At 31.7% G+C, this 23,921-nt stretch overlaps 1 protein-coding gene across 1 annotated transcript in view; it reads left to right on the forward strand.

The window, feature by feature from the left end:
* Positions 1–23,921, forward strand: part of LOC143234985 (synaptogenesis protein syg-2-like) — a 95,275-nt gene that overhangs the window by 34,313 nt on the left and 37,041 nt on the right. The window contains exons 2-6 of the mRNA XM_076472679.1: positions 3,671–4,009; positions 12,467–12,577; positions 13,371–13,574; positions 18,049–18,345; positions 20,230–20,520. Coding sequence (XP_076328794.1) covers positions 3,671–4,009; positions 12,467–12,577; positions 13,371–13,574; positions 18,049–18,345; positions 20,230–20,520 — 1,242 coding nt within the window. The remainder of the gene's footprint in view (positions 1–3,670; positions 4,010–12,466; positions 12,578–13,370; positions 13,575–18,048; positions 18,346–20,229; positions 20,521–23,921) is intronic.

Consider the following 23,921-nt stretch of genomic DNA (forward strand, 5'->3'; position numbering starts at 1 on the left):
ATTGGCACTGTCTGTTTGCTTCATATATCATTTCTGGAAAATATATTAAACTGCATCAAGTACAGAGAAATAGTCTGTTCAAAGCGTTAATTTGTTTTAAGAAATATTATGTCTAATGTATACCTTTTTACACATAACGGGTGTTTGTGTGCGCGTTTTAACGAGAAAATGCTCTAAAGAACTTAAGCAGACCAGAATAACAACTCGAATATGTGTGTTCCATTGTACGCTATCTTTTCACCTTACTTCTTGTGTTTTTGCTCAATAACTATTCCATGCATGTAGACAATAACATCAGTATACAAGAATATGAAAACATTTTTGTCAAGACTATACTTTCGACAGACAATGAAACAAATCAAACCTCTAAGACAAAACGATCAAACTTACATTAAAAAAATAAATACACTCTTGAACAGTTTCCATTGAATACTTTTCATATTAACATAAAATATCATTTTACTTAACTTTCTCGGTAATTATCACCATATCTAAAAAACGTTAATTTATTATTTATTTGGAAGAAATATAATACCATTAATGTGTGATATGTATTTTTGTGGAAAAAACAATATTGTATATTTCAAGTTCATTGAAGATTTTTAGATATCATGATTATGAAGTTTGTTAACACACAGAAACTTGTTTCTTCTCTACTTTTATAATAATTTATTTTTCTTTGAAATCTCGTGAAATTAATAGTTACAAATAATTCATTATTTTTTAGCATATTGAAATGGTTATTCTTGCAAAAAAATTATCAGTGAAAAACTTCCTCTGGGTAAAGATGAAGTTTAAGTTAATTCCATTCAAACAAGTCTTCTAGTTCAAGCATGTCAATTGTTAATCTGTGTTACTGTGAATCAAATGGTTCACAATTTGCATTCTGTTTCGCACTTTAAGACCAAAATCCCATTATCTGATCAGAGTGACTCAAAAGTTGGCATTCAAAATTAAGAATACCTATCAAAGATAACTCTTATTTTACTTGAAGGGAATATTTAAAGTAAGCGAATAATAGTCCAGGTCGTTAGATAAAAGGATTTTTAAAACAAAAACGATGTCCTGAAATATATTAATTTTTTTATTAAATAATAAGATTTTTAATGAATAAATCGCTCTAAATTATAGTAAAGAAATTCTGGAGTGTATGTAAGTAGCTTTACTTGGTAAAAAAATCTTCGTATAAATGCATTTCGGATAATGATTTTCCAAGTACATTTCAATTCTTCAAATCTAAAACTCGTTTATTATGAATAAGTTATAGCTAGACAGTAGCCATCACGCTAACCGTGAAAGAATATATATATATATATATAAGTGATCACGTCTTTTGTTAAGTTTCTCTTTTACTTAAAAAAAAAAAAAAGCCTCAAACTTATTCTTCATTGATTCCTTTTTTTCGCTAGTAACATACCTTTAATGGAACTCTTTGACTACATCATTTTGTAGCAAACGAACTGTTTATGAGCCTTTGGCTTTTTTCTTCAGAATAGAAAGTGTCTATAGATACCATTGTAGTTAGAGAATAATAGCCAAGCATATTTGTAGTTTTCAATACAGACACTTTTTTTCTCACTATTTTAAAAAAGTCCATACATAATTACTTGGGAACCATCGGTGTTAGCAGATCCTTATTCTGAGATGATGGATTTTAAGGAACGTAGCTGTTCAACACCACCTAAATCTTAGGCTACTCTTTACTAACAAATAGAGAAATTGGTCTTGACATTATAAAACTTCAAGACTGAAATGTGAATATGTTTGGGGAATATATTCGTAGAGTGTCTTAGCTACCAGGACATGCCACACTAAGGATATTTGGACTAGCCGCTCCTAATTATGAACAGTTACCTAGACAGAAGGAAACCAACCAACATTGTATTATTCAGCGCTAACAGTTGGATTAACCATCATATTATAACACCCCCACTGCGGCAAAGACGATCATGTCTCGCGAAGAATATCTCTCCTGCGACCTGCAGATTGCAAACCATGTACAGGTTGTACATGAAATATGATAGGTTTTAGTACTTGACTATTAAATATAGTTTTTCAAAACAATTTTTAGATAAAATAGTCTTTAGATAATTGAACAAACCACTTCGAAGAAGGCCGTCTTATCTTATTTAGTTCATAAAAACAATGTAAATAATTAAAACAAAAACTCTTAACTGTATCAAGATAATTTAAAGCGATGAGTTCTTTATCACTGTTTAACGTAGCATGTACATCAAAAATCCTTAGTTTAATCTTATTTTCGTCTGTTTGTTTTGTTGTATTAATAAGTGACAAAACAATACACAAAACGTAGTGTAGTCTTATGGCGTATATTATATTAGTATACTAGACATACCGTGATAATAAGTCTGTATTAATTTTCTCTGCCTCAGAACTTCATGCATTACAGCAAAGTTGCTGCACTAGAGAGCGTAATAATTAATTACAGGTAAGTGAAAAATCAGACACAGGAACTAGTAGTAAAAAGATATATGTTATTGGTCTTTTTATCAAATAACTTTTGAGTTATAAATTAGGCCTGGAAGTAGCTATTATTTCAATCGAATCAGTTCTATGATTTTGCTGTATAAGCGATTCAAACTGGATAACAAGCAGTTTTTTCTTATAACTCACAAAGTATTTACTATAAAACATATGCATGAACACGGTACCAAGTATATTAAATGGGGTTAATGTTTCCACAGAATATTTCATTTTGTCAATATTGTTATTTTAAAACCAAAGTGGAACTATATTTTTTTGTGAAAAGAGGAATTACGTAAGGTAATTTATAAACTCTGTAATATGTTCCTTTTGTGATGCTGTGATATTTAGAAAGACAAATGATATATCTCCCTAGGGGTCCCTTAATAAATGCACAGGATTCAGACTACACCATTGTTCCCTCATGATTAGTCCTCACCAGAAAAATAACATGGCCACAATCAAATAAGCTTTCATGAGAGCAAATTCATTTTAAAATCGTTATGTGTTAGTTATTAATTTAAAAGTGACTAAATTACTTATCTTTAACAAATTCACACTTAGTGATCAATATTTTGTTGCTGAGTAGGCTTAGACTAGGCAAAACTGTGCTAAATGTTATTTGGGTCTTGAGTTGAGGTACTGTAGCATATCTTAGCGCTTCTTAATTATGGAAACTTTGATCTATAGGCCTCGGTTCTTTGCATGCTACTTTGAATGCAGTAATAACACCTTGAATTTGTTGCAAGTATAATTTCTCCAAGAATTTTACTGTTCAAATGGGTTAACATTTTGACAAATAGCTTGATCGACTAGAAATGTTTAATGTGTTGGGATGTGAAGTTTCTAGTCCCACTTAATGATGAATGTTTGGCCGCGTACTGAATTTTCCACACTTTTAGCAACAGTATAATAAATTTTTCCTCTCTCAAAATCATGTAGCTCACTTTGTTATAGTATATCGTGAACTCATTTCAACATATGTAATCTATCTACATGATATATCTCTGTGTTTATACGCTCACTGAACACCCTTTAATAATACCAAGTTCTATACTCAAGTTACTCGATATATTGATTGGTAGGTTTCCCTGTATTTCAAGCTTTACACATTGTTCTTACACTTAAAAAAAGTTAAAGTGAAAATGATATTGCACTATTTTTACATGGTATATTTTATTTTCAGTTCCCAGAACAGAAATCTACACGCTAGTAGGGCATCCAGCACAATTACCGTGTGATATCAGCCCCGAGTTTACCAGTGATAAAGTGTCTCTCGTTCTCTGGTACAATAACAAATCTCCTTCCCCAGTTTACAGCCTTGACGCAAGACGAGGAAGTTTATCTTATAGTAGGCATTGGAGAAGTGATGAGCTGGCATCTAGAGCATACTTCAACATTAAGGATGTTCCAGCGCATTTAACACTTGATCCAGTGACAGAAGGAGATGAAGGGGTGTTTACGTGTCGAGTGGATTTCCACAAAGCTAGAACACGATACTGGGAAGTAGGATTGAATCTCGTAGGTGTGTTCTAGTCATGTGACCAACATACTATCAATATTTTAAAACAAAACTAAAGGAATAAAAACTATTCCGAAATAATTCTTTGCACGATATTATCTGTTAAAAAAACAAATAAAAATTTGAAATTTGTGTTCAGAAAACTATATTCTGTAAACAAGTAGAATATGTTTTTACTTCTGATTTTATTCATATCTAAACCAAACCAGTTATTGATGAATTTGATAACACTCTGTCAATGTCGCCATTTTTTGTTTTGAGAAGAGAAAAATTAAAATAAGTTTCTAGTGAAGAAGAAAGAGAAACTTACAATTTAACTGTTTATATAAGTAATTAAATTATGTAGAATATGTTGAATATATTTATTAATTGGAGAACAAAATTTCGAGTGAACCCATCGAAAGCTACATTAATATTTTAATATTAATTTGCTTTTATTGTTTTGTGGTAACTTAAAACACAAATAGTTCACTTTAAGCACAGATTGTAATTAGATTATTACATTGCTGTATATTATATCAATGATATATGAAATTTAACATTTCTCAGAAAAGTCCGTAAACTTACCGCTACCTCGTGGGAACCATAATTTTAGGGGTTTTGGTCAGTTACCTAGCTTTGTGTTGACCTATCTATGTGGAATTAGGTACGAAGATACTCTTTGCAGGACGAGATATAGACTTTAGTAATATTGTTCTTTTGGTTAAATTTGGAGGGATGGATTCCTATATATATTTTTAATTATTCACGTGTATGTCAATCAACTTACGTGGGAGTTGGTACAAAGATACCTTCCAGCAGGTCTCAAGCAGCGTTATAAAAGGTTTTTTATTTCTTTGCGTTTTTCATAGTTTTCTGGGCAGAATGAGCGATATTGGGATTGCGTGACGGAAAAATGCTGCATTCGCCCGCAGATGTTGGTCTTCTTAATTAATAATTTAGTTCACGACGTTTGTATTTTTATATTTAATTGGTGTTGTCTTCTGCCTCGGACAGAACAAAGAATTGTATCCATAACAATAATAAATATTATTGATTGGGCGATATAAAACTAATAATTTGCGATGTTATCTTCAATGAAAATAATTATTACATTTTTTGTCATTATACGATATGGTGCAATTAATGGATTATTTTGTGCAGTTCCATTTTGGGGCATTAAATTCGTACTACATGTATTTGTTACTGACCCCTCTCCTCGGCGTCTATAGGGCAGTCGGTGGGGATATAGCAGCGAAATTCTGATTTCAATAGTTACGATGAGTACTTTGTATTGTTTTTTTTTATTTCACGGCAAAGCTACACGAATACTATCTGTGCTAGTCGTCCCTAATTTAACAGTGCGATACTGGAGAAAAGACAATTAGTTATCACCGCCAACTCTTGGTGGGACGGAGATTTGAACCCGCGAACCTCAGATTACGACTCGAACGCTTTACCCTATCCGGCCATGCCGGGCTCTACAATGAGTACATTAAAATGGCCTATTGTATATCTTTGTGCTTAATTACAAAACAAACACTAACCTCTGTTTATGACTGTTTCGCTATGTGGGATGAAATAGATACTTTACATTGTGCTTCATTGTTTACAGCCTGTAAAATATTTATTACAAAGAAACATACGTATATAAATTTGGCTTTGCAGGGTTCTGAATCTATTAAGGTCGTCGTCAAGAATAAGAAAGTAACGATAGTTAGGCAGAATAGAAAATAGAAAATCAAAATAATATTCTAAATGTATAATACAAGGACAACAATAAAATTAACCAACAATATTATTGGCTACATTATTCAATTTTTGTAGTACATATTGGCTTACAGAAGACATTTTAATTTTAGAAGTAATCTACCTTATAACACCAAATGTTTTAATTTTTCGTTAATTGGATACTCAACGTTTCATTTTACAGCTTCTTCAAAAGCGGGCCCAGCATGGCCAAGTGTGTTAAGGCGTTCGACTCGTAATCTGAGGGTCGTGTGTTCAAATCCCGGTCGCACCAAACATGCTCGCCCTTTCAGCCGTAGGTGCGTTATAATGTAACGGTCAATCCCACTGTTCGTTGGTAAAAGAGTAGCCCAAGAGTTGGCGGTGGGTGGTGATGACTAGCTGCCTTCCCTCTAGTCTTAAACTGCTAAATTAAGGACGGCTAGCACAGATAGCCCTCGAGTAGCTTTGCGCGAATTTCAAAACAAACAATGTTACAAAGTTGCCATATGACTAGATACTACTAACCAGATTACTAAATGTGTCTCGATACCCAGATATGTTTTCTTAAAGTAGGGTTATTTTCTTCGTTTAAGATGGTTTAATTTATTATTGTTTTTTATTAACGCTTGGTTTTTGCCAGAGTCTAGGTAAAGTATTTGTAACTGGTTATGTTATAAACTTGTCGAAAGGTTGTACATTTGTAATAGTTTCTTTTATTACTCATTTAAACAATTCCCAAACATCCTAAACTGTTAGATCAGAATGGAGTAATCCAAAATTTTAATGTGGGTGCTGTCGACTAACACTCTTCCAGACTACCAGCTCAAAATTAAAAAAGCATAATGTTCATGGACAAGAACAGACCTATTGGTCAATTTAGGATGTCTAACCTTTTAAACTAAACTAAAAACCTCAAATCCAACTATTATCATTCATATATTTTTCAAGCATTTTCTTAAACTCACTTAAATCTACTGTCTCTATAATGTCCGAAAGCAACCCATTCCAAATCCTAACACCCTGTCAGAAAATAAAAATAAAACTCTCTCAGCTGAAGACGACTCTTACCTGCGAAAATGTATACTTCAGTTTCCTTATCTTACCATTAAGTATGAAAAAATGATACGGCAACACTATAATTTTCCTTAATAAGCTCAAGCATCACAAACAGATCATATGTATTTGTTTTTATCTTTTTCCAAGAGGAAACAATCTTAGAGATCTTAACCTCTCCCCTTATGACAATCCCTCCATCTCAGACCTCAACTTAGTATCCCTCCTCTGACCATTTCCAATTGTTTAATGTGTGTTTTAAAGTAAGGAGCCAAAGACTGAATACAATACTCCAACTGTGTCTACTAGTGGCTTATATAATGAAATTATAATATTTTAATTCTCTTATTCAATATTACTGCTGACATAACCTAAAATATTATTAGCTCAACCACTACCTTAAGAGAATTATAAATCACTACATTATGGTCTTTTTCTTTCTATACACTGTTAAGGTTATTTCTATTTAAATTATACATATAATTCAAATTACGATAATCCATGCAGTATCTTGTATTTATTATAATTAATATGATCTAAATCCACTTGTATAGTAGCAGCAGTATCTTATTCACATCCAGTAACACCAAGTACCTAAATATCATCAACAACTTAAGATAATCTATTGACCATTCCTTTAGCTATATATATTACTGATGTAGAGCATAGGTTTTAAGACTGATATTATTCTAGTTTGGCTGAGCTCCACTTATAACAATACCCTGATTTTTGTTTCATTCAACTTCGCTTCTATCCAATCCGCTAACGTCTCCCTTAAACCTGCGAATATATTTTTTACAAGAGTTTTCTATAACACTTTGTCAGACGCTTTCTGAAAATCGAGATACACCAAATCCACACTCTTGCCCTCATCTACATAAGCAGCAGCCTTTTCAAAGAATGTCAAAAAATATTTTATTCTAGTAAAAAAATGTTTCCTATTCAATAAAATTCTGAACTTTGTTCAATGACATTGTTTGTTTTAATTTTCGCGCAAAGCTACACGAACGCTATCTGCGCTATCCGTCCCTAATTTATCAGTGTAAGACTATAGAGTGAAGGCAACTGGTCATCATCATTCAGTTCCAACTCTCGGACTACTCTTTATCAAAAAATAGTGAAATTGACCGTCGCATTATAACGTCTAAACGGTTTAAAAGGCGAGCATGTTTGGTGCAACGGGGATTCGAACCCTCGACCCTCAGATTGCAAGTCGAACGCCTTAACAACGTAGCCTAAATGAAGTTGCAATACTTCTTTTCCAGACTCTCCACAAATTTTCCCACATCTAATGTAAAACTAATAACAATCGTAAAATTACTGGGAAAACGTTTATCACGTCGCTTGAAAAGAGGAGTTACACAATTGAACTTTCAATTCTCTGGTACCTATCCAATATTGGAGGACTTTTAAAAAATAGTAGCAAATGGTTCACTTTTCTAATCCTTAACCTCTTTCAAAACCCTTTGAGAAATGTTGTCTGGCCCAGTAGCCCTATCGTTTTTCTTGAGTAGCTCAGAATTAATGCAATCATCTTGTTCGACTTTGTTTCCATTTATCAACTCTTCAATATGAGGAATACTGCTTAAATATGTATTAGTAAAACTGAATAAAAAGAGAGAATTTAATAACCCAGCCATCTCATAATCATCAGGTATGAACCGTCATTTATCATCCCTCAAATGTCCTATCCATATCATATCATGTTGTTCAGTCTTAATGTATTTAAAGAAATCCTTGCTGTTAATTTTTACGTTTTCAGCCAACATCTCTTTCACACATATATTTGACATCATAGTTTCATCTTTTACCAGTTTCATGATTTTCTACAACCTTCTAACCCTCCCGTTACACCAATCAATTTAATTTTTTTAATATATGATGGTTTGCTTTAATTATATTCTTTATACCTTTTGAGAGCCAATCTGTTGTGAAGCCTCCTTGTGTCACCGGGTTCGATACTCGTGGTGAGCAGAGCACATATAACCAATTCTGTAGCTTCATGCCTGACTATAAACAAACAACGCTGCCGTGAAACAATTATTTTGGGCTTCATACGCTCGAAGCCCGGCATGGCCACGTAGTTAAGGCACTCGACTTGTAATCCGAGGGTCGCAGGTTCAAATCCCCGTCACACTAAACATGCTAGCTCTTTCAGCCGTGGGTGTGTTATAATGTTACGGTCAATCTCACTATTCGTTAGTAAAAGAGTAGCTCAAGAGTTGGCAGTGCGTGGTGATGACCAGTTGCCTTCTCTCTAGTCTCACCCTGCTAAATTAGAGATGGCTAGTGCAAATAGCCTTCGTGTAACTTTGCGCAAAATACAAAAACAAACCAAACCAATTGACACTTGAATACTGTTAATACTGTTAATGTCGACACAATAATTTATAGCCAACAAATAGTATGAAATGTTTATACAAAAACGTAAACGTTTTCAAAACAAACAATATAGGGACTGTTATAATATACTTCATCTTGTGTGAGCAAACATGCAGCAGGATATGAACTTGTGCCCAATATATTGAATGAGAAGCACTAAACTTGTCAGGAAATACACTAAACTACAAACCCACAAAATAAAAGTTCATTAACATTCTTTCGCCTCTTTCATCCAAGCAATTTGCTTTTTCCTTGTATTTTATAACAGTTTTGATGGCGTGAAACAAGCTATTATTTCAAATATAATTTGTATCTCACGCAATTTTTGTTTTAATCGAAAATATCACCAAAATGCAACAATTTTAAAAAATGCTTTTCATGTTTGAATTTTTCTGATATAACTATGATTAAAAACAAACGTTACATTTAGTCTGAATTGTAACTAGCATTCTTTATTATCCAACCCTGTTTTAAGTCAAATTATGTTTGTAAAATTGTGGTGGCAAAGTTTTTCTTGCTGGGCTCTCAGAATTTCAAAAATATAGTAACTGAATTATCATTTATTTATTTTCACTACATAGACAATGAATCAATAATGCGATATATGTTTTGGTTGAAATATAATAGTTTACTTATATATTAGTATAGAGAAAAAAAATGAAAGTATAAATCTGGGCTTTGACTCAGCCATTCCAAGACTCTCCATTTCTTAGTTTTCAGCCAGTTCTTGGTGGATTTACTGGTATGCTTTGGATCATTGTCGTGTTGCAGGGTCCAGTTCCGTTTCAGCTTTAATTTTCTTACAGATGGGCTTACATGTTCCTCACGCACCCTCTGATACACAGTAAAATGCATTGTGGATTCTATGATTGTAAGGTGTCCAGGTCCTGCTGCAGCAAAGCAGCCCCAAACCATGAAACTTCCACCTCGATGCTTCACAGTTTGTATGAGGTTCTTTTCCTGAAATGCTGTATTTGGTTTACGCCAAACATGTCCTCTGTTCTGGTGTCCAAATAATTCAAATTTGGACTCATCTGTCCAAAGAACATTATTTCAGAAGTCCTGGTCTTTGTCTATATTCTTTCTGGCAAACTTCAGTCTGGCCTTGATGTTTCTCTTAGAGAGCAAATGTTTCCTCCTTGCATACATCCCATGCAATTTAAGCTTGTGCAGTCTCTTTCACATCAACAGTAGCCAGAGCCTGCTGTAGGTCCCGTGATGACATGTTAGGGTGTTTGGAGACCTCTTTTAGCATCTTGCGATCTGCTCTGGGGGTGAACTTGCTTGGACGACCAGACCTGGGCATGTTGGCAGTTGTTTTGAAAGCCCCTTACTTGATGACTATTTTCGGACAGTGGAATGGCTGATTTCAAAATCTTTTGGGATCTTTTTAAATCCCTTACCAGACTCATAAGCTGCTACAATTTTCTTTCTAAAGGCCTCAGACAGCTCTTTTGCTCCCATCATGGTGCTCACACTCACTTCAACAGTCAGGAACACACGAAACTAAATATCTGAGGTTTAAATAGGGTAAGCCTCGTTCAAAATGCTGAGTAACGATCTTCCTATCATGTGCACCTGGTGTGATACACCTGTGTGTGAGTTGAGCCATTTTAAGTGGGAATAAATGTAGGGGTGTCCTAACTTTTTCCTCAGTTAGAATATGCATTTTTGTAAAATTACATTTATAAAAAAATTTGTAAAGTCTTTTCTTCACTTTTAATTGTTTAATCATATTCCTATAATATCTCAGTATTGTTAAAACTGAGATTAAATATCTGTATATCCAAAAATGTTACAAAAGTACACAAGCTTTCATAGGGTGTCCTAACTTTTTCACATGACTGTATACAGGTTATTCGGAAAGTCACTGTGCACTTATATATTTATTAAAAGACATGTTGCAATATAGAATACAGGAGGTAAATATGAATGACAATTATAAAGAATGTTGAAAGTGACCCCCGTTGGCATCAATATATGTCTGGATCCTTGTTATTTTGTTTCTAAACACCGCTGTCATTTGCTGGCTTGAAATAGACTGAACAAAATAAGATTACAAAACTGCACAGTGACTTTCCGAACACCCTGTATATATAAATAAAGAAAGCTTTAAAAAGGTTTGATCAAACCTGGGAGTTGTAATACTAAATCTAGATTGAAATTGGAATAAAATGAAAAATTCCTCTAGCCTTCTACGCGTATAAGAAAATCTCAAAAGGCAGAAATATTATAGCCTCCTGAAAATATTGATACATTGGAAAATATATTTGCAATTGGATGTTTATATCAAAAATTCTCAAAAATAAAACCAAAATTATTCATACCCTCAATTTTGAATTTTGGTGTAGTTAGATTAATCAAAGTATTATTTCCTTTGCCTGTAAGGACTGGTTAATGGACAGCAACCATTTTATAACAAAATGTGTTTTTTCTTTACATATTCAAGACAAAAAAAAAGAGAGGTACAATATGGTTCTAATGGATTATCTTTTTCTCTCATGCTTAAATAGTGAATATATAAATGTTATTTTGTATACATTTCTTTTAGAACAAATAGCACGGTCATAAAACAAGGGCTTTGCCTGGTCACGTTGGTTAAGGTGTTCGACTCGTAATCTGAGGGTCACGGATTCGAATCCCCGTTTTACCAAACATGCTCGCCTTTCAGCCTTGGTGGCGTTATAATGTGCGGTCAATCCAACTATCCGTTGGTAAAAGTGTAGCCCAAGAGTTGTCGGTGGTTGGTGATGACTAGCTGCCTTCCCTCTAGTCTTACACTGCTAAATTAGGGACGCCTAGAGCAGATAGTCTTCGTGTAGTTTTGCACGAAATTAAAAAACAAACACAAAACAAGGACTTTAACCATTTTTAAATTCTTACATTATTTCGCTCTTATAATCACGCTGGTGTATATATAATTATTTAATGAAAGTTTGTTTATTTACTGAACTGAATGCTTAAAAGTTTATGAAAAAAATATACGTTAATTTAAATATTAACGCATATAATCAAATTTCAATTGTTTGTGCAAACAGCAACATTAGATTAATTATTTTTTGCACCAGAACGACCATAGTATTTCTATAACATGTCCAGACATAAATCATGAGTACCTTACTGTGTTATTTGTCAGTAACATATGTTTATACATCATTTAATTTACCTTAATCACCTCCATAATAAAATATTCTAAAAATAATGCTCTAACAATTAAATTTAATTATGTATCCTACTTTAAAAGCAGATAGATAGACAAACAGATACAAATAAATGCATTATTAAGAAAAAATAATGAGTACTTTTATTTTCTAGTTCTTCCAAGTAAACCAGTTATTCGAGATGAAACCGGACATTCTCAGCAAAGTTTGATTGGACCTTATAACGAAGGCGATATTTTGACACTTATATGTGAAGTAGCTGGAGGTAAAGAGCACTGAGATCCGGTAGAAATAGTGTAATTTTGTTCATTTGTATTCCGGGATTAGTCATCCCTATATTTGAGCCACATTAATGAATGTATATATTAAAAATAAAACGTTATATGGCAATACAAATTTTTTGTTCAGAGTTATATGCCAATTTTTCGAACGCTTGAAATATTTTTATCTGAGGTTTTACAAATTTATTAAAAATGGATAGTTTTTGATCATTTTTATTTTTAAAAGTATGCCATAAGGTATTATTTTTATCGACCTATTTCTTTAATGTCTAAAACTATAAATTAACACTTAATGAACATTCATATCATGTGGGAAATACTTGTAGGACGTACCCATTATTTTAGGAAAAGTTCCAGTTTGTTTCCTTATATATTTTTTATGTATTTATATTTCGATATGCATTAAATAAAATAACAAGTGTAAATCCTGCAATATATCTTTTAAGGTTCATAATTACAGTTTTTAAACTTGTATTTAGAAAATAAACTTGTTTATACGTGTCTGTAAATGTTCTGTATTAGATATATAATTTAACAATACCTTTTCCTAGTGTACTTCAATAACAAATATTGCATTTTTTAAATAAAAAAGATCAAGTTAATAAATTCACACAGTTCGCACAGATGAAAATAAAATAAAAGGAAACTACATCATGGAAATAATACGAACCATAGGATTACCAACGTCAACAAGTATAGAATAATCTCGAACCAAAAAAATGACTAACTTACACGATTAATGTCAAACATCTGGCTTTTTCTTTTTTTGTAATACAGGTAAGCCTCAACCAAATGTCACATGGTGGAGAGAATCTGTTCTTTTAGACAACTTCATTGAGGTTAAGACTTTTTCAACAGTAAAAAACATCTTAAAAATTCCGTTTTTACAGCGGCATGACTTGATGGCAGCCTTTATCTGTGAAGCTTCCAATACTGATCTCATTTTGCCTTTGTCAACTTCAGTCACGGTAGATTTGAATTGTAAGTAGTGGATTCTTTTTTCACGCACCTTCAACTTAAGAAAATATATAACTTCATTTTCAATGTTTGTATTTTCAATAACAAACATTTATTTTTGTCCTCTCAAAAATTGTAAAGGAAACGTGTTTAGAATGTCAGTGACATTCATTTTTTATTGCTTTTCCAGATGAGATCCTTTGAAAAACCTTTCTGATAAAAATAAAAATTTTAGTTACTTCTAAAGTTTATTGGTTTGTTGATATTTTCAAGCATATATTTTGCCGTTCATCAGTCTATGTTTGAGCAAGTTCAATATTTTACTTAACTGTAATAACGTGAAAATTATATGAGGAAACATACAATATGTTTAATAATTATATTACTAAACTTATAATTGGCCTGTATAATTAATCTTTTATAGCCTTCTGTCTCACGATTCGAAATCTAATGTCTTAGAACCGTATTTTCTAAGCTTTCAACCTACCATCAGCTCAAACTATCGCTTTATATTCTTAGAGATAAAAAACGAATTACGATTGTTGTCATTAAATGTTTCAAAAATTATGTATGACTTAGTGAATTAAACTATTATAAAAATACTTACTGACGTACTAGACAAATATTTTAACCACAGTATCGAAACCATTCGATGATTTAAATATTATAAAACATATGCTGTTATCTGTTATTGATTTATTTAAACAATGAAATTTATTAACGAATTTAAACAATGTATAAAGTAAATACGCTACTGAAATGATAGTCAAATTTAAAGCGTTCAAAATATTTACAACTACAATTATTCTTCCATCATATATATAATAACAAGATCTTTGTCAGTTGGGAGAAATACGTGATTGATTCAAATTAAATTAACCGATAAACTATTGTATTAAATCTAAAGAATAAGAAAAACATAAAATGCCCAGAAAAAGCTGCTTCAAGCTATATTTATTCAGGTATGTCATTTAAAAATGTTTAAATAAACAATCAGTTTTTCGCGTACTTTTTATGTGTATAAATAATCAAAAGTTCAATTTATTTATCCTAAAGAAAAAGAAATAAAGTCAAATTATGTTATGAAACCTGCCACTCATTTAAAAAAGTAACTTTTGGAACTTGAAAAACCAATCCATGGATTTGTAAGTGTAACGAAAGTAATATTTTTCTAAGAAGTGATCTCTTAAGCTATTTGCAAAATTTAAGCAACTTGTTTTAATTATTTGTAACAAAAATCGTAGATAGTTTAAGAATAAAAAAGAATTTTCGTTAAGAAATTTCTACTCTTATTTTTTCTCTTATAATTTTTTTATAATGATACGTCACATTCGAATGAAAAGCAATTTTGAAAGTGAATGATTGTCAAGAAATTTTCCATTTACAATTTGTATTCTCCTCAAGATATGTATTTTTTACTGAAAAATTAAGTTTAATAACAAATATTTCTACACTGACAACCATCGTATGATACCAGCTAGTACGTTAGTTACTAATGACACGATCTAAACGTTAATCTAAGGAAAACTTGCAATTAATAAACTGTAAGATGTATAGTATTTTGTTTATTAATTAATTACATCTGAGTAAAGCAGAAGATATTGATGTTCTCTAAAGTGAAAAATACAAATCTAATGAACCAAAAGCAAAGAGCTTGATTCATATTTTTTTCTGGATTAGTTTACTAAATCATCAGAACCCATTCAAACTATGAACATACTGGTGTTTTCATGATATGTTATAAAGAAAATTGATACATGTTAGATATTTTAAGTGAGGACAACTGTTACTGTGCTCATTCAATTACTATTACGAAGCCCATCCATTAACGTTGTTGTTGTTTTATTTTTTAGGGAGTGGGGTAAAATGAAAATATGAACCTTCACACGTAGAATAGCTATTCAAGTTAAGTTTTACAAAAGTGCTCCAAAGATAAAAATGATTAACGGATGTAAGTCTTGAAAATCAAATTGCACAAGTGTATAATCATAGAATATATATCATCAATTCATACAAAACTGTAAAAAAAGGGGATATCTTTGCCAAATTTAACTTTAATATCAGGCGATTGCATATTAAAAATAAAAATGTATAGCGGGCATACTTCAGTCACACTGCTGCAAATTTGCATTAATTTACCTTACACAAACATAATTTAAAGTTATATAGAATTAAGAACAACGGATGGCCAGAAGCAAAATTTTCCCTTTGAAACAATGTACGTTTTGTTAGCCACCAAAGTAACAAAATGAAATATGATAATCAAGTAGTGCATTGTAAAAAAAACACTTTATGAAGGCCGAGACATTCAGATTTTTTCTCCCTTCTTTTCCTCCGCTAAAACATTCATGATTTATGGCCTATCAATGTTAATGCATTCACTGACTAGATTCTATTGATCGATATGGACTGCAAAATGTAATGAATCTTTACTGTAAAGTAAGTCACCACTTAACAATTTCAAAGTGCTTGTTTTTCGACATAGTTTTGTAAAATGAAAAAGAAAAAAAGACTAGTACAATTTTGATTGCATTCTATTTCATTACGATATTCGTTTAAAGTATATACTTTTTAATTAAGGAAATTTAATTTGTGATAAATTTACATAAAGCCCACTACTATTATTCCACTTACATTTTGAAATGTTTGTTTTACACAGACTATTTTATAAATTGGGTCTCTCAGAATTGTAAAAAAATTGTTTGTTTGTTTGTTTGTTTTGAATTTTCGCGTAAAGCCACTCAAGGGCTATCTGCGCTAGCCGTCCCTAATTTAGTAGTGTAAGACTAGAGGGAACGCAGCTAGTCATCACCACCCACCGCCAACTCTTGAGCTACTCTTTAACCAACGAATAGTGGGATTGACCGTAACCTTATAACGCCCTCACGGCTGAAAGGGCGAGCATGTTGGTGCGACGGGGATTCAAACGCCTTGACCCACCTGGCCATGCCAGCCGTGTTTTGAGAAATATCGATATGATTTCTCAAAAGAGGATTAGTGAATTTTTACCGAATTTATTTGTTTTCTTTGTTTGTTTAGAATTGAGCATAAAGTAACACGATGGGCTGTCTGTAGGGTATCGAAACTTGATTTTTAAAGGTTTAAGTCCGCAGACATACCGCTGTGTCACTGGGGGGAGGTTCTTTACTGGAATGACCCAGCGATTCTATGGAGTTTAAAATAATGAGTTGATAAATATTACAGAGCGCAAGATATATTCATAATTGTATTAACTATCTCTGGAAGTAAAAATTGTGGTCCAAATGTTTTTGTAAATCTTCTCTAGAAAACACGTTATTTAGTTTACTTTCTTTTGTATTTTGTTATGTTATATTTTGTTGGATATTTTAGAGCATCTGTGGTGTCCATCAGAAGGAATGGAATCCTGATTTGTAGCTTTGGAAATTCGTAAAGTTGCCGCTGTTCCTTCGGGTAACCTTAAAGAAACAGAACACTGAATTGTTTATTTATTTTGTATTTCGTAATAGTTTGTTCTCATATTCCAGCTCTTAACAGTTATGAATGAAACACTAATTCAAAAAGAATACGGTAAACTAAAAAACAATTCTGAACAATGTTTTAACTAACTGAATAATGTATTTAAACAACATGTACTTAAATGTTTCGTTCTTTTCTCTGTGGCCCATCATAGCTAGATGGTTAGGGCGCTCGAATCCCAATTTGAGTATCAGGGTTCAAAATTCCTTCCTAATAAACATGCTCCCCTTTCAGCAATGGGAACGTTATAATTTGACGTAAATTCCACAATTCGTTCACAAAATAAAAACTCGAAAGTTGGCAGTGAATAGTAAATGGCACTGAATCATCATTCAAAAACAAATAAACAATCGTCTCTCTGAAAAAAAAAAGTTTATCCATTGAAATCAAGTAAGACTTTTATCTGGCATTAGACATACATATTATTTTTATTTTAATCACAGGGATAACATCAAATGTAGAACATTTTTAACACAAGATTTTAAAAGCTGGCAAACAAAATGTCATACAACCTGTTGAATATAGCATTTGTAAATGAAGTGATTATTTGTATGATATATTTATTTATAAGAACAATTTAGAATACTCTCGATTACCTAATTTAGGTTTTTTTTTATTTTTAGTCTCATCTGTGTTTCAGATATTCGCATTTTATTATATTATATAATCCTCGAAAATCCAAATGCATAAAATAAATATTATAAAAAATAATGGTTTAAAAGAATTTTCTTTTCCTAAGTATTCACAACTAATGAAATATAACACTAAGTATTTTAATATTTCTGTCTTATAATAAAACATTGCCAAGAAATAGTTAATATAGTTTCAAACTCAACATGCTCCAATAATGCAACATTCTGTGTTGATTTTATACTGTTCACAGGAGCTGTAACGAAAAATATACTTCGCATATTTGAGTTTTTGTACTAATATTACTATATATACATTCAATCACTTGTGATAAATATTAATGCTATTTGTTTTGCATGGTTCTACCCAGTTAGACCTCTTGAGGTTCACTTAGTAGCAGAAGGACTACGTCTTTCATCTGGAAAACGAGCAGAAATCGAATGTTATACAGCTGGTTCACGCCCTCCCGCAATAATATCATGGTGGAAAGGGAACGTACGTTTGCTGACTGCGAAGTCTATGGTTTCTGTCAACGGAAACATAACAACCAGCATCCTTACTTTTACGCCCGGTCTAAAAGATAATGGCATTTACCTTTCTTGCGCTGCTGAGAACCGACTGGTACCTGGAAGTGACATGGAGGATGGAATTAAGCTGGACATACATTGTAAATATTAATATATATTCCTTAGCACCAGTTATGTTTTTATTTCATCTTTTTTTCCATGAGAGTGTTTATTTACTAAATGAACTAATACTCGTTTCTTGAGATTTTTAAGTATTTAATTAGATAGCGTGTAAATAATTAAGCCTATGTTTGCAGGTTTTTGTGATGTAATCAAACAGATAAAAGCAACTAAAGAAAATGATTTAATCAATTGATTAGATTGAAAATATCTATACAATAGCTGCAATAGATTGAATTAAACCCTTTTAAAATCAAGTATTATTTTCGTAAATATATAAAGTTCAACTATTTTATCACAAAGGCTTAAAACAAAACGTCTCCATTGATAGAAATAATAATTCTTGAAATAAATGTTGTAAGAAATTGATAGATATAATAAATCTTGAAAGGAATGCTGCAATATATTGAAAGAAATAATAACTCTTGAAAATAATGCTGTAATATACTTTGAAAATTTAGAACTATTTTCATACTGTCGTTGACATCCAACTGATTCACAATTTCTTATTGAATAAAAGCTGTTTCACATGAAATTAATACGCAACATTATGTGATACATTAAAATAATTACTTGCAATATTATAAAATTATCAATCGTTTTCAACTCAGTTTCTACCGGAAATAACCACAATGCTCGAAACGTTAGTCCACGTCATTAATTAAAATCATGTTTCCTCAATACACTTCCAATACAAAACTACATTGAACATAATACCACTGTTCTATTACCAGCACATGTGTATAAGCTTAACAAAAGCATGTATAGGGTAACCAGTATTGCAAACTATTTTCCAGATCAGTCTAGAGGTTGTGTTTATAATATTCTAAACTTTACTTTTTTTTATTTTTTTATATTTACAGCAATACATATCTATATATTATAAAATTTAAACGCGTTCTTAAAATATATAAAACACAAATTCTACCTTGAGTGATGGGCGGAGAAATAATATACATTGAATTCTGTATTTAAATAGCAACATTGTTGAATTATGACGGAGTGATATACACATTGTATGAAGATCCATATATATTACAAATATAAGCTATAATATTTTCACACTTATTTCTTACAAGTTCATAAAAGTCACACAGATATCCGTGAGAAGGTTCAATAGCAAATATATTTAGAAAAAAATACTGAATTTTTGTAAATATACGAAACACTTTTTTAAGATGCATAATCGAAAGTTTATTTGTTTTTGTTCTTGAAGTTATGGAATTCATGTAAATATATACATACGTAATGAAGTAAATTACTAAACACTGAATAAATGACATATGAACTCAAAACATGGAGGAGTATTTGTTCCAGAATGAGGGTTTTATTTATATTTGACATTTCATTTTTATTCTGCGCTTTTTGTTACATCTTATCCCTTAGAATACAAAGCATATATTACTAGTAAAATAATCTTTGAAAGAGAATTTGTATTCATTTTTTAGAGTGAACGAATAGTTTAAGATTTTGTTTGAATATTATAGTGTTATATATTCAATATTATGCTTCACGTGATTCTTCTATAAAAATTTACATACTAGAAAAATAAAAACAAAATAAAACAAATACAAGTTAAAACCATTATTGCATTTCAAAATGCATCGACATGTACGAATCATAAGCCAGCAAAAATGCAACTATCTTTCTATCAGCTACTTTTTATTCTATTTAATTTATAAGTTTTTACTTTGCACATCTCATCAGCATTTCTCAATATGATTTTTTTAACGTCACTACAATCCATATATATTTCTATATTAGGTTTCTTTCGGATTTTGTAGTAAATTATATTTCGCATTATTAAAATAAAGCAGGAAAAATTGCGAGGAACTTCAATCATATCATTTCTTTTTTTATCTTAGATGCTCCCCAGGTCTTTCTTCGTCTGGGAAGTAAACTTCGCCACAGTCATATTCAGGAAGGTAATGACGTATACTTTGAGTGTAACATTCATGCAAATCCGAGTGCATCTCATATCGGCTGGAAATTTGAAGGGCAAGAAATATACACCAACACTGCATCAGGAATCATCGTGAGCAATCAGACTCTTGTTCTACAAAATGTTCAACTTTCCAGTAGGGGCCACTACATCTGCGTCGCAACAAACATAGAAGGACGAAAGGAAAGCAACAGCGTCTTTCTAAGGGTACAGTGTAAGCAAACTGTGCAAATATGGTATTTATCTCTTGCGTTGTAGAAACATTATATGAATAAGATCGGTTGATTTTACATTTGCCATAATTTCTAAGCAAAATAAAACTATATCTTCTCAATATAAATTCCATTAAAAATGTATGGTAAAGAAGTATAATAACAGGTAGTAGATTGAACTGTGCGTGGCTTCTTCATTTGCGTATCCAGCCTGTAAATCCAAAGGTTAATATTTCTCCTCCCGTATTTGCAAAAAAAGTTCTTTTGATATGTGGGTTTTGTTCTAAGACTGATGGTAAACCCTTACTCTTCAGCCAAATGAGAGTAACCAAAGAGATTGTGGTTGTTGATCTTTACCACCTGTCTTTCACTTATTTGTTTGTCTGAAATTAAACACAAAGTTACACAATGTTCTATCTGAGCGCTGACCACAATGCGTATCGAAACCTGGTTTCTAGCGTTCTACATCTGCAGACATATCAATGTACTACTGAAAGGCGCCTAGCTTTTGTTTATCAGTTCATAATTTCGGACAAATATATGAAGATAGCCTTTGTTTAGCCTTGCACAAAAATTATATAAAAGCAAACATACAACAGACGATGTCAATAAATCGTAATTTCCACATGGATTTTTAAGCATGTTATTATATCTTATTTCAATTAAATATATTCGTTTTAAACAATTTTGAAAAATAATAATAATGTAATTTATATTGAATCTCAAGAACGTTTTACCTCATGATATAGCAAATAAAAACATCGTGTTATCCTCAATCAAATTTTGTAAATAAGATTTGAGTCTTCAGAACATTTTATATAATATGTCATAAATATACTAATATGATATTGTGCAGTGTACAGTTTTATCTGAAGACACAAGCACAAAAAAAATTAAAGCCTAAACTATCAACTTGCGCTAAATATGACAATAATAATAAACGGCTACACAATTCTTATCTTATTTTTGTTTATCCGAATTAATTATTTTCTACTTTCTCAGAGGATTACATTAATTACAAAATGGTAAATCAAATTCTATCATTCTTACGATTAAGACAAGGCGAAAAGTAAAATGATATTTTGAAACAGTCTGTCAGTTTGTTTTTGTTAATAAGTAATATTAATGTGCATAAAAGACAGTATTAGATGTCGTCAGGTGTAGTCGAGAAGAAAACGACAGTAATTCTTCGTATAAATTTTTGTTTTATCTTCTATCGATTTGTTCTACTGTCATGCAAGTTTAAATTATACTGACAGAATTCTCTTTTGGTGGTTTTTGCTGACTTTAGCAAAAGATGCAGTGATGAAAACTGACAAATCTCATGAAATTTTACTCAAAGTTTTTTTTTCTCTCTCCACAAGAACTAACTGCTAAACATCTACAAGTTTGTATGAACTTTGGTTGAATAGTATAATACTTCTTGGTAAATATTGTAAAAGTTTTATTGCTAATCTTTTTTACTCTTAAATGAATATAATTTTGAATGTAATAGATCAATATGTAATCCAAGACATGACTATGTCTAGTACCTTTTTCATATAAACTATAATCAAACAAAAACTTCGTTTTTAGAATACTTCACAATAATGAATTATTTAATCTTGATGTTCTCGTTAAGAATGGTTGAAGTACAATGCTTAATTTTTTCTGATTTTTATCCCAGCAATTTATTGAAATATTGTTTTTCCAAGAGACATCGGAAACATGAGCGATACATTCATTAAAGTCCCAAATGCTGTTTCTTGGAGCTCGTCATATCACACACTTTATTATTTTGGTCATGAACGATACCGTATTATTAATTCTCTCAACCAGTAAGAGAAGCCAAGTGATAACGGCAGCTGACAACGAACACAGTGTAAATTCAATAAGTATTTCATTACTCAATGATTAGTCTAGTAAAAATTGAGGCAAGCAATATATGATACCGAAACTGTGAACAATGTCCAGAAATATTTATATCTATGCAAAGGTTACGTTGTTACCGAGTTCGTCCACAATAATTGTTTTAATGGATTCAGGAAAATCTTCATAATCACGTGATATCTGTTCATTTGTGTGTTTAAACTGAAAAGAAACATTCACATTAATATGGATGATATTAACTGAATAAATGGTTTCATTCATATATAACACACTAAATATTACCACCGTATTAGATTATAATGAACAGGCAAAATGTTATTCTTCATACTTTTATAACAAATCATGAAAATATTGTATATAATTACTTCGAAAACTTCGCGCTCAAATACAAAAACGATGATGTGTGACCAGTCCGAGCTTAATCTGTTAACTAGTATATCCACCAGTTACTTGTACATACATTTTGCTTATTCACATGTATATATATATCTATTTAAATTTCGTTCCCTTTTCTCACTTCTCATAACCTGCATATTTGTATGTCCATTTAAAACATCACATCCGATAACGCCAGATTTTTAAAAGATAACTGAAGCTGGAATGCTTTCAAATAGTTGACTATTCTTCTTCCGGAGAATGACAAGCGGTTTTTATATGTACATTTAAGACAGCGCCTTTGATAGAACCTCTGAGGGTCGCGGGTTCGAATCCCCGTTGCACCAACATGCTTGCCCTTTCAGCCATGAGGTCGTTATATGTGTAGGTAAATCCCACTATTCGTTGGTAAAAGAGTAGTCCAAGAAATGGCGGTGGGTGGTGATGACTAGCTGCCTTCCCTCTAGTCTTAATCTGCTAACTTAGGGACGGTTTGTAAATTGAAGACAATACCTGTTAATTTTCAAAGGCATACAAGATTCAAGATATAAAACGTTAATCAAAAGGAAATATATTCTACCTTTAAAATTTATTTTATTTGTTCCTTGTTTTTATTTTTTATATATGATATCGAGCTCTCAAGTAACTCATTTTTCATTCCAAACAAAAAACACAAATCAACTGAACTTGTCTTTCATTTCGAAAAGAGGCGACATTTTTCTTCCAATATTTCTTTGTTTTCGTCAGAACGCCTTGTCCCATACTGATAACAATTTATTTTTGGAAAAAGAAAGGATTCAATCGGCTTTGTTCGAGCGTGTATTACAAGTTCCTCTTATTGCCATATATTTGGTGACTTTTTATTTTTGCAACATTCGTTTCTTGGAAAACAGTACCATGGAGTTCTGCGTATTGGAGCGATGACCACTGTCCAGTTGACAGAAGAGTCTATATTAATAGGTAGATCTTTCCTCTTCAGCACCTACAGTACTCTATGATGAAAACACAATTTCAGTAATCTCTAAGAAGAGGCCATTTTTTTCAGCTGTGTCAGACTTGACTTTGCAGTTAGGTATGACAGAATTCAAATCTGAAGTGTCAATTTTTGAGGTCCATAGACTTTATAATAGAGTCGAACACTGGGGCTATAGGTGCACTC

Source organism: Tachypleus tridentatus, chromosome 12 (assembly GCF_004210375.1).
Source record: "Tachypleus tridentatus isolate NWPU-2018 chromosome 12, ASM421037v1, whole genome shotgun sequence".
NCBI classification, from domain to species: Eukaryota; Metazoa; Arthropoda; class Merostomata; order Xiphosura; family Limulidae; genus Tachypleus; species Tachypleus tridentatus.